General features: G+C 45.7%; 1 protein-coding gene across 2 annotated transcripts in view; it reads right to left on the reverse strand.

Moving 5' to 3' along the window:
* Positions 1–476: 476 nt before the first annotated feature.
* SPOCK2 (SPARC (osteonectin), cwcv and kazal like domains proteoglycan 2) overlaps positions 477–12433 on the reverse strand; it is a 90566-nt gene continuing 78609 nt past the window's right edge. For both annotated transcript variants that reach the window (XM_048505012.1, XM_048505011.1), the window contains 4 exons: positions 11662–11880; positions 9151–9213; positions 8032–8169; positions 477–7294 (listed from right to left, as the gene is read on the reverse strand). In XM_048505012.1, coding sequence (XP_048360969.1) covers positions 7149–7294; positions 8032–8169; positions 9151–9213; positions 11662–11880 — 566 coding nt within the window. In that variant the 3' untranslated portion in view covers positions 477–7148. The remainder of the gene's footprint in view (positions 7295–8031; positions 8170–9150; positions 9214–11661; positions 11881–12433) is intronic.

Below are 12433 nucleotides of genomic sequence, written 5' to 3' on the forward strand. Positions count from 1 at the left end.
CCTGCATCACTTCCTGCCATAGAAGGCAATCAGTGGTCGGGTAAAGCGTGTAGATGCCGCATTCAAGACTTTTCTGCAACAGTTTGCCTTTTCATATCGCTATTTGGATGTGAGAATTTTAAAACTAAATTTAAAATTAAAGCACGCATGTGAGATAGAGAACCCACAAAAACAAGCAGAGATTGCGGAGATCACCTCCCCCTAGACGCAAGCAAAAAGCCGGCCCTGCTGCAAACAGGGTAATGGGTAAAAATATTAAACATGCCCTGAAACAAAGACTCCGTGGCAAATTCTCTTTGGGGGTCACAAGAAGCTTGCTATGCATTGTCGGCCAGTGTTATCTTGGAGCAAGGGCCAACTGAGAAACAGCCTCCGGGTGGCAGAATTCCAACCTAAGCCCCCAACATCCTATGCAACCCCAAAAGCCCCATAAGTATACAAAACCACAACTGAAAGATGAGAGAGAGAACATAGAAGAGTGTTTATAAATTTTTATTTCTTTTTTTAAAAATAACGTTGTCTTTCATTTCTTGGAATGGTGTATGTGTGTACTTATTTCCTTAGGTTAAGTAAGTAAGTGTTAGGCAGAGACTGACAATGTGAAACAGGTTTTCCAGGGAGCCATAGGGAAGCAATATAGGAGTGTCACAGCTGGGAAAGAAGAGCCCTAGGAACAGGGGCACAAGGAGCAAGTTCCAAGCAAAGTTGAGCATCACACTGATTTCGGAGGGCCCATCTGTGACAGGTGCGAAACATGCTCACTGAAACCAATGGGACTTCTCTTTTAAGTGCTTAACTTTGGCTGGACTGCACCCTTGGTGCTCTAGAGCCCGTCAAATGCACACATACATTCTAACACTTGGTTTTGTTTTAAACATCTAAGAATCACTGAGATACAATTGCAGCACTTAAATATACAAACTGAAATCGAAGCACTTGAACACGATTTTTAATTCTAAAGTTCCAAAGTTATTATTGCACATAAGACTCTTTAAATATGTTTTCAGGCTATAGGCAAGTGTTTGCTTCTCTCTCAGTTCTGATTTATTAAGCATATTATTCTGCTGTTGTTGGTTGTTGTTTTTTAAAAAATCAAACAACTTATTTCAACACCTTTAAAATACTTATGTACTTGTGTACTTTTTAATATACATGGTCTTTCCATCAAAATTGAGCCAAGATCCAGGACAGAAGAGCTAAAAGGGCAGAGATCGCAGATCTACGTGTATTTATTTAGACACAGGCAGATCTGGAAGCCTGTCATGAAGCATACAAAAACTATTTGTTTGAGACTTCAGTGTACAAAATGAAGAATAGGGGCATACATGTTTGTATATGGGCAGATTTCAAAAGCATCACATTGGTTAAAAGCATCACAGTTGAAAATACAAACACCCTGATCCAGAGAAGGAAAACAGGCGTGCAGAAGATGGTTTCCCGGTGCTGTCAATGCAGATCTCCACTTGCATCCATATTGCAGTGTTTCTCTGGGCCTTTCTGAACTGCTAAGATCCCATCACTTGTCACAGGTTAGCATGTGAACCCTTACCCTGATGCCTCAGCGACCAGTGCTGGGTTAGGGCACGCATGCCTAAGCTGATCCATATAGAGCATGTTTAGAATTGACAACTTTAGTAGTTTGCTTGTGATTCACAAAACCACCTGTCCTGGAATAGCTGCACCGAAGTTGGTAGAAGCATCCCTGCGAAGCCATTTAACGGAGCTAGTGTCAACGTCAACTTCTGAGAAACAGGTTCAAGAACATTTACATTTTAAAACAGGCTTGAGTCATTTCTGAACATGGGATTCTGCACGTTGGGGGAACACAGCACTGAGGATGATTTGCTGTAGTTTTAGGACCACACTACAGAAACTATCAACAATTAATCCCCACCCTCATACAAGGATATTCCTCCCCTGAAACCTTTCTGGGTGTCCTTTAGCAAGGAGGGATGGTCTATTTTCTTGGACTAAATTTGGAAAGAATGGAGACCAGCGAAGGGAAATCCTTGCATGCGCCATGAATATTTTTTTAAAAAATACAGCTGCCAATCTAACCTCTCTTTCTCTTCTCGCTGTTTATGAAGTGAGCAAAATCCAGAGCAAAATATCGCCTTTTCGGGTCTGAGCAAGCTGTTTTCCCGTTCTTGCCAAACAAAAGAGTAGATAACAGAATCAGGTGATTCCGATCATCAGAATCCAAATGAAGTGAGTGGGAAATGCTCTGCTAGAACTCTACAAGGCTCTGATCCAGACAGCCAGTTCACATATTACACAGATGCAAGCCAACAGCGAGTTGCAGCCAATCACAGCTCCAAGATCAATTTGCCGGCACAAAAAGTGCAGCTTGCACAGGTGCCCATAGGCACATACCGCATTCATACTTTCATGGGGACACCGACAAACGAGTGCATGAAGATAAGCAATGAAGAGTGCCATTTAGGTCTGCCAGTTGGAACGGCTGGCAATGGTTTAAAAAAAAAGGAACCGCTGCTCCTTGTGCGTACAATGCTCATTTAAATGCACACGTCGCATTTAAGACAGAGCATCTATTATGTTTTGTACCAATGTAATCAGGAGCCCAATGGTCAGCTTCCTCTTTTCTGACGGATGCTAATAGGACGATAAGAGGCATCCTGCCCTATCTCTCCTTCCTCTCTGCCAGCACAAAGAAGATGAGGCAGGTGCGGCTGTCACAGATGTCTGATACGTGCAGCTACGGTGATGGAAACTGATGCTTGATATGGAGACAGTGAGGGGAGATGATATTGTGGCCTGTTCCCTTGAGGAAGGAGAGCTTGATTCAAGTCATGTTCATAGCATGGAATTTCCAGGCTTGTCAGAGAGTTTAAGGAAGACACAGCGTTGGAGGAGGAATCTGCAGTGCAATGCAAAGCTGGGGAAAGGGAGCAGGAGCGTCTTAAACACAGCTTCCTTATGGATTAAAACTAGTTTTCTGGCCCAGAAAAAAAAAGGAGGAAGATTTTAAAAGCTGCGTTATCTAAATCAACCTTCGTTCAATCCTAGTCAAGATCCAAGTTGCCGACTTTTCTCCTCACCGAAGCCCTTCAGAAACAATGTTTCTGGAATGAGAAAGCCCTGGAATCCCAGCTGGCCTCCAAAGTCAGCCTTCTGACCAGAAAGGCTGATGGCATCATCCCTGATATGTGGAAGACCTGCCTCTGGTCCAGTGGTGGGATTCAGCAGGGTTCGCACCACTTCGGCAGAACCGGTTGTTAAAACAGTGCTTGTAAACAACCAGTTGTTAAATTATTTGAATCCCACCACCGGTTGTTAAATGTTTTGAATCTCACCACTGCTCCGGTTGTTCGGTAGCAAGAGGCACATTCTGCTCATGCTCAAAGACCCTCTGGGTCTCATGCCATATGTTCCTTGACTAAGCCTAAGCAAAAAGGTTCGGGAAGGCTGATACTTGATAAGCTCTGGTTCTAGCTCAAATCTTTCTCCTGGGCCTGTTGACAAACGTATGATGGGGGAAGGAGGCAGAATAAGACTATAGACTGCTTGCTTAGTGATGGGGATGCCTATAGAATTCTTCATGCCTCTGCTAGAAACTGGTTGGCAACCAGGATAAAGGGCAGAATATCTCTAGTAGGAAAGCTGAGCCCCCTTGTTAAAGGGAACCCCACAGGGATAAACTAGAGTTTCTCCCACGGAGCTTATTTAGGATGAACTCTCTGGCCACCAAAGAAGAAAAAGGAACATGTTATAGAGAAGTATCTGTAAGTGGAACAGATATTACAGCCTTAATTGTGGCTAAGGCAGAGGCAGCTAAACGCTTTGGAGCGGTTCCGGTTCCTTCTACGTACCGGCATTTCTTCTGACCTACCATCGCCTTGATATAAGTTTCAAAAACCTGTTTGATGAGACGAAATGGTGGGAAGTGAGTCCCTCAAAGTAAGCCCCTCAAAACCTCCCTCAAAGCTACTGCCTCAAGCCACAGGCAGAAGTTTGTTTTTGAACGAGTTGGACATAGTATGGCAGAAACAATTCCGCCTGTGATGTGTCCATTCTTTTGATCCTGAGTGTTTTCTTTCCCCCCAGGGTTGATCCTATTTTGCCTAAAAATGCCGGCCCAATTTGTGAGAAGAGTGGGATGATGGGTCACAAGGAATCCCATCCAGTGGTGGCAAACCTATGGCACCCCAGATGTTCATGGACTACAATTCCCAATTGGCCATGCTGGCAGGGGCTGATGGGATTTTTAGTCCATGAACATCTGGAGTGCCATAGGTTCGCCACCACTGCTTACACCAACTCCATCTCTGGTGGGGTGGGGGGAGATTGTTCATCTCCAGGCCCAGCGTCAATGAAGCAGAAGGGAGGAAAAGCAAGTGGCAATCACAGGACTTGTCAATGCAGCGCAAAGAATACACTGTTGCATTGCAAAGATGAAAAAGCGACACGTGTGGTGGCTGTGCTCAAAAATATTGGGATATGGGGTCACAAACAATTACTTTACAGAGAGGTCACATACTTCCAAGTACATTAACCCTTGATTATGCAGACTTTGTACCAAAGAAGTTACATTAATTGGTTTTAAATGCTATTATATAGCTGCGCCATTGGCCTTTGTGTGATATTGCGGGGAAAAAGTCGGCACCATTGAAGAGGGACTGGATAGAAAGATGGAAAAACTTGCATAAAATCGACTGGATGGACAACCTAACTAAACTAAAAAATGAGAGAGGGTTTGATAAGGTTTGAATTTCTGCGATTCAAAGCAGCAATATCGTTTTATATATCTGAAGCTTTGTCAAAACTGAATGCATTGAATATATATCTGTTTCAGTGTCTTTCAATGCAGTAAGAGGATTTTTTTAAAAGAATGCAGTCAAAACAAACACTCATGCCCATATGTTCCAGGCCTAGTAGTCAAGTCTCTTCCTTCGCGCTAATTTTGGGATGCTGTTCCAAACAGGGCAAAATTTGGTTCTTCGATTTGAAAGTGTATTTACAGGTTATTAAAACATGCATAACTGGGAAACCAAACCCAGTACCAGCTACACAGGCATGATGCAGACCAAAGAGGAAAAGCCCAAAGGCAACACAAAAAGAAAAGAGACAGTGATCTCCAAGAGGGAATTCCAGAAATCAAAGGCTGAGTACACAGTAAAAGGATGCTAACTGGCTCTTAACAGGAAAAAGGTAAGAGAAGAATGATATAAAACCACAGTCCCTCGGGAAGGGGGGGGGGTGTCCCACAGGGTGCAGACTGAGAAGGTCACTAGTTTCCAGCAGCGACACATCTGAGTATTTCTTGAACACAATCTATTATTCCGTCTGCAGGAGAAGTAGCTGAATAAAGGAGGGAGGCAGAGTGTCCCTGTGTGAGTGTGTATGTCTTTAAACAGAGACCTATAGAAAGCGTAAGCCTGGACAAGAAGGCAGGTAGAGACTTTAACACAGCAAGGCGCATTTATTATCACAGCTGGGCTACATGGCGTTCTCTGTTATGGTCCCACTGCAAGCTAGTGGCTGGGCTTACTGGGAGATCAGCTTGCTTGGAAGAAATTAGTATTTTGTTGACTTCAAGATGCAGCGGCCCACCAGCCTCAACAGCCACAACGGCACCTTGGATTTTGTTAAGCTTTGGAATGCTCAATGTATGCCAAGCTGGCTTATCCCCATTCTCCGCACACCTACAAACATGTGCACAAAAGCACACGCCACACTAGGGCATACATATCAGCAGCACGCACACACACACGCCCTCGCACGCACACAAATGGTTGCAGTCATACGCTTGTGACAACACGCTTCTCCGCAAAGCAGCGAGTGTATCGGAATGTGGCGGAAGTGCGGAAGCAGTCCCCCCCGAATGAGAGTTTGTCCAGGTGGCTCAAACGAAACAGCTGCTCAAGGGAACAGCCCCAATTTTACTGAAAGCAAATGGCAAAAGGGAGCATCGCGTCTGCCCAGGTATCTCTAATGAGAAACTAAGCAACCAATTGCAGACACACAGGACAATTCTGGGATGGCTACTGCTACTGTCCTGTCTGCGGGGTGACGGCTTTGATTTTATTACTGCAGCATCATCTCTGGTTAGGGACAGCTTTTACGTTCAGTCACCCATCTGCTCGGCTGATCTGTCTTCCACCACCAGTGATCTTCTTCATTTAACTAATGACTGTAGCCAGTCCTGTGTCAGAACTCCTCAATCTCTCTGTCAGCAAAATGTGCGTTTGGAGGTGACAAAAGGACCCTTCATTCCACAGCTGCAGACGGGCATATCAGTTAAATGAACAAGCAGTGGAGGAGAAGTTTGAGAGAAGATCAAAAGTCCTTCCTTGGAGCACTCTCATCAGTAAGCGTGACAGCTCACCAACGAAGATCATGAGCCAGCTATTAACTCCGCATTAGGATGCTCATGAAGTTTGCCAGGAGGACCAAGATTTTGAAATTCCCTCCATGTTTCTTAAAAAGCCTTTGATATTTTAGATGTTCAGGTAAATGTGAAGCCCGCGATGTGCAATCTGGCCAATGAAGTCCTTGATCCAACACTTAAACCAAAGAGATGAGGGTTGTTCCTGGCCTTATTAGTCAATTCCTGGTGATCTTGCCTCTTGTGCTATAATGAAAGATCAGAAACTCCCAGCAGATCTCCTAGCTGCTTGCACAGTGTGACTGCAAAATGCCAGGGGATGTTTGTCACACCAGGGTATTTATATCTAACAGTGCATCAACTATGGGAGGATATTGCTAAGGTACCACAGCTAGAGATACAAGAAAGGCAGGTACGTGTTTCTCGCATCTGGCTAGGAGCTGAAACCTGCCATCAATGATTCAAAAATAAAATGAACTGAAAGACCACCTGACCTGGAGTGCAGAAATACGGCCTCCTCTTTCCCAATTTTGCTTTGCAAAAGCTCTGATCTCTTATAAGCTGGGAGAAAGCAGATCATCCCCATGGCCACGTAAAGAGCACTGACTCATCCAGCCACACACACACACAGAGACACACACACACAGACACATCCCTCTCAAGCAACATGTTCTGCCACACTGAGTTACATTCAACTGTGTTTCCTGATCATCCTGTTAAGCTGTTCCTCTCCTTTGAATTTTGAATGCCGTCTCCCAGCCCTTCAGCCAGCATCCCGACCAAACGGTGCTTATCGCTGCTTCTACCAGATGTAGCCTCCGTCATCGGCCTCTCCTGCCTCTCCTTCCTCTTCCTCGGCTTCCTCACCAGTTTCCTCCACCTCTTTCTCCTCCTCGTCTTCCCATCCAACACCACTCCCAAAGTCCCCTGAGAACCCAACTATGTCATCTGCAGCAATAAAGGGGGAAAGAGAGAAAGAGAGAGTATCACTGCTAGGAAAATATTCACTTGACTTGAATTTTTTTTTCCAGCCACACTCCTCACCCCACCCACCCCGTTCCAGGATGGAACTAAGTTTTGCCTAATATAGCTGATGGTTAGGGGAGGGAAGAGCTTTGCTGAATCTCCAAGGTGGAGATTCTCTTGCAGCTAGCAATGCCTGCCTGTGTACTGATGCAGGTACCTCTGCTCATCCTTTACTTTGAAATAAGGAAGTTACAAAGATGCTGAAGAGTCTCCAGAGCTCCCTCTTCTAAAGCTGTAAGGTTGCTTTGAATCTCCTGCTGAACCCAGAATGAGTGAAACTGCCCTACATTGAGTCAGATCTGTGGTCTGCCATGGTCAATATTGTCAACTCTGACTGGCAGTGGCTCTCCAGAGTCTTTCAAGTCACATACCACCTGTTTGAACCTGAACCTTCCCCATGCAAAGCAAATATTCTCCAACTAAACTATAACCCTACCCCATAGGGGGAGCATGACAGTGACTGGTTGATACAGCAAACTCCTGCGGCTAAATGTAAAGCAAAAAAGAACTGATCTCTCCTATGCTTTCCCTCCAAGGTCTTGTTTTGCTTTCCCTCATGGCCTCTGAAAGCCATGGCATACTAATTTCTAAAGGAAGTACGTAACAGAATGCCCCTCCTTGCACCTGTTATCCCCTCCTCCTCTCTGTATTTTCCTTACCGCAGTCTGGGGTCCCATGCATCCGTGTTCCTGTTAGCTCCATGCCAAGATGATCAACACACCAACACTCCCCACTTCCTGGATCACACTGCATCTTCCGGAAGTAGCCGTCCTCATCACAGCTGGGAATGAAACCCCCTGTGGGAAAAAACACCATCACAAACAGGATGCCGCCAGAGCCAGGGCCAAGAGAGATCTATTTAGAGGGAACACAGCAACAGCTATCTGACTTAGGAAAACGAGCTACACCATAATGGAGTGTTTAAAGAAAGGCAAATAAGAAAAAGAAGAGTTTGGATTTATATCCCCCCTTTCCTGCAGGAGGCTCAAAGGGGCTTACAATCTCCTTGCCCTTCCCCCCTCACAACAAACACCCTGTGAGGTAGGTGGGGCTGAGAGAGCTCTGAGAAGCTGTGACTAGCCCAAGGTCACCCAGCTGGCGTGTGTGGGAGTGTACAGGCTAATCTGAATTCCCCAGGTAAGCCTCCACAGCTCAGGCGGCAGAGCTGGGAATCAAACCCGGTTCCTCCAGATTAGATATTCGAGCTCTTAACCTCCTACGCCACTAACTGCATAAACACTCAACAATATTTAATTGGTATAATTGGTTGACATACATGCAAACTTCCAATTCAGCCTCCTTCTCCCTCTCTGCTTCCCTGGAAGAATGAGTGGTTGCACTAGGGGTGCTTCAAGTCAGCTGCATAGGGAAGGGTTTAATACCCGCTCCCTATGCAGCACCAGAGTCACTGAGGATCTCGATCAGAGATTCCCCTCAGTAATATGTCCACTGGTCCTCTGTCACCAATTTAGGTCAGCTGCTGCTGTTCACTTTCAGCCCCCCATCTGCAATATGGGAAAAATTATACTGGGCTGTGTTACAGGAAAGTTACACAAGGATTATGACTTAGTATGAACATCTGAAACATACCACAAAAACAACAGTCACATTGGACCGTTATTTCATAACCCCAGGTTTTTCGCCTGGGGAGGCAACTGCAGGGCTAAGACCTGCTGCAACCCTTCAAAATGTCACAGGGAATTAAGGACTCCTTCCCTTTCTTTAAAGAAAAAAACACGCCAAATATTTATCTCCCCTCTTCATATTTCATGACTCACCGGGTTTCTTTTTTGCTGCTTCCTGGATCTGAATCCTTTCCAGCTCCACGAGACAGGGAGGCTCTGTAATACAGGCAGAGCATTCAGTCCAGCATTTGTTCAACTACTGCAAAGCTCTCTCTGGCTGCAACCAAACAGGGGTGAGAAAACATGCCCCAAGAGTGGCACCTTCACCCATCCCCACATGGCTGGCGGCTGCTAACCTCACCAGGTGATTTTGGCCAGGATCTCTGGGGCCTGACCTCCCTCCCCCACCTCGGTACCCAGCTGTGCTGCAATGCTGCAGTGTGGTTCAACAGGGGAAAGCTCTTTAACCAGTTCCCTATGAGGAGAGGATGCAGCGTTTGGGACTCTTTAGTTTGGAGAGGAGGCGGCTGAGGGGGGATATGATTGAAGTCTACAAAATTATGCATGGGGTAGGAAATGTTGACAGAGAGAAATTTTTCTCTCTTTCTCACAATACTAGAACCAGGGGGCATTCATTGAAAATGCTGGGGGGAAGAATTAGGACTAATAAAAGGAAACACTTCTTCACGCAACGTGTGATTGGTGTTTGGAATATGCTGCCACAGGAGGTGGTGATGGCCACTAACCTGGATAGCTTTAAAAGGGGCTTGGACAGATTTATGGAGGAGAAGTCGATCTATGGCTACCAATCTTGATCCTCCTTGATCTGAGATTGCAAATGTCTTAACAGACCAGGTGATCGGGAGCAACAGCCGCAGAAGGCCATTGCTTTCACATCCTGCATGTGAGCTCCCAAAGGCACCTGGTGGGCCACTGTGAGTAGCAGAGAGCTGGACTAGATGGACTCTGGTCTGATCCAGCTGGCTTGTTCTTATGTTCTTATGTTCTTATGAAGGAGGGAAATGGCCCGAGGCAGCATACAGCCCCGCACCAGTGGGAAAGCAGAGCATTCAAGAGGATCTTCGTGCTCAATTCGATGGGTCTGGGATGGAGCACTGATCCATTACACTGGGCTGTAAAGTCAGGATGTGAAGAGGGACCCTCTATAACCATGGTGGCGAACCTTTTTGAGACCGAGTGCCCAAATCGCAACCCAAAACCCACTTATCTATCACAAAGCGCCAACACGGCAATTTAACCTGAACACTGAGGTTTTAGTTTAGAAAAAACGGTTGGCTCTGAGGCTTGCTGTTACTCGGGAGTAAGCGTGGTGGTAGTCGGTGGCTTTGCTTTGAAGCAACCGTGCAACTCTTCCAACAGGTGAATCACGCCCCTAGGAGGGTTTACTCAGAAGCAAGCCCCATTGCCAGCAACCGAGCTTACTCCCAGGTAAAGGATCGTGCTTTAGTTCTTCGCATGAAAATCAGTGGGGTTTAACAGCGCTTGACAGGGTTACCTACACTGCTTCCCCAAAACTAGGTCTTCGGTTTAATGCTAATAATCGAGCCCAGTGGCCCAGGCCAGCCTAGATGTGTGTGTGTGTGTGGGGGGGGGGGACTCTGTTTGCACATGCCCACAGAGAAGGCTCTGAGTGCCACCTCTGGCACCCGTGCCATAGGTTCGCCACCACTGCTCTATAACAACGGTTCTCAACCTGTGGGTCGCGACCCCTTTGGGGGTGGAATGACCCTTTCACAGGGGTCGCCTAAGACCATCTGAAAACGGTCTTTTTATATTTTATATATACCAATTTTATGGTTGGGGGTCACCACAACGTGAGGAACTGTATTAAAGGGTCGCGGCATTAGGAAGGTTGAGAACCACTGCTCTATAATATGCGCAAACACCTGTGTGCATTTTGCATATTGATGTGCATCCCCCATTCTCTGTAATGGCTACGCCTCCAGCTATACATGCTGCAGTGTCTTTACCATGGAGAGTTTTTTTCCTACAGTAAAATGGAAAAATAGGAGCCAGACAAAGTTGGGCATGTCATCTGGATGCTCCTTTTTACCAAGGGGGCTTCCCACTGTTCATGTGAAAGAAAACCGCCAGGGGGGGGACCCCAACTCAAGGCTCTTTCTATCTATCTCACACATACTTCCCTCTCTTCCCCACCTTTAATCCAAGGATTACTTATTTAAAACTGTTCTTACCCTGTCTTTCATTACCCAAACATTTCCCGGGTCATTCCCCCAAAGCATCAAAATATCATAAAGCAGAAAAGGCAAAAACCACCATAAACATTATCCACATTCAAACAAATAGAAGCCCAGAGTTATCACAAGGGTTACTACTGTATGCCTAGAGCTCTGGGGAAATGGGAATATGTACTATACATACGCCAGGCATCAGGTTCTATTCTCACTTTCATAAATCAACTTTGACTGAACATGATCACACTGGCTAAGAAGATCTTTGTTTAGTTCCCTGAAAGGTGGCAGCCGTAGTGCCAAGATTCACTGAGTGGGAGAAGCACTCAGATTACTTGTCAGCGCACGCCTCTGATAATTATTAGCCCCCCAAAAGGCATGCAGCACCACTGACTGAGAGGAGCTAACATAAGACAACGGTGACTCGCTAGGAAACCTTGTGGCGACGCACTTTCTCTCCAGAAGCAGAAGCACCACTCTGCAGTGGAGACACGTCCGTCCTTATAGGTGTCGCAGGAGTTGAAGAAAGGCCGGATGCAAATCTCATACTTGTCCAGGTTGATGGCTGCCAGCTCCGTCTGGTCCAGGAAAAGGTCACTGTTGGTGTCCAGTTTGGAAAACATCCAACCAATGGAGTCTTTGCAACTGGCAACCAGGCTCTTGTCCAGCACTGCAAACAGATGGCATAATAAAGGGAAAGAAAAAGGAAAGACATCAAAAGGGTGCCTTTGTTGTTTTTTTCCAGCAAGGATAATAAGGGCTGCCACATTCTGAAATGTCATTATTGTAGAAGTTAAAAAATTCAGACCCATGCAACCCCAGCCTTCATTCTAGGAAAGAAGCAGTCTAAATAATAGTCTTCAAATCTAGATGAAGATAAGCCTCAAAAGAAACGGGCAAAATGCACACTGATCTTTGAGACGCTGAACGGGAGGGATGAGCAGAAATTTGACTTCTTTAGAGACCTTGCTGTTCATTGTGGCTACATTCACACAGTGTTGGATATTGCGCTAATAGCAGTCATTGGCAACTGGACTGTCTTATCCACACAGGAAAAATCTGTTTGCAAATGACTGAGATAAGTTAAATGTGGATGGAGCCTATAACAAGAAGCCATACACATTTGCTTAATTCATACAGGTTACCGGATTTGGTTAGTGCAGTTAAAAAAAAATGCAGCCTATGTAACAGTTCAGAGTATAATCCACTGGAAAATTTGACTA

The sequence above is a fragment of the Sphaerodactylus townsendi genome, linkage group LG08 (genome assembly GCF_021028975.2).
Source record: "Sphaerodactylus townsendi isolate TG3544 linkage group LG08, MPM_Stown_v2.3, whole genome shotgun sequence".
Classification (NCBI taxonomy): Eukaryota; Metazoa; Chordata; class Lepidosauria; order Squamata; family Sphaerodactylidae; genus Sphaerodactylus; species Sphaerodactylus townsendi.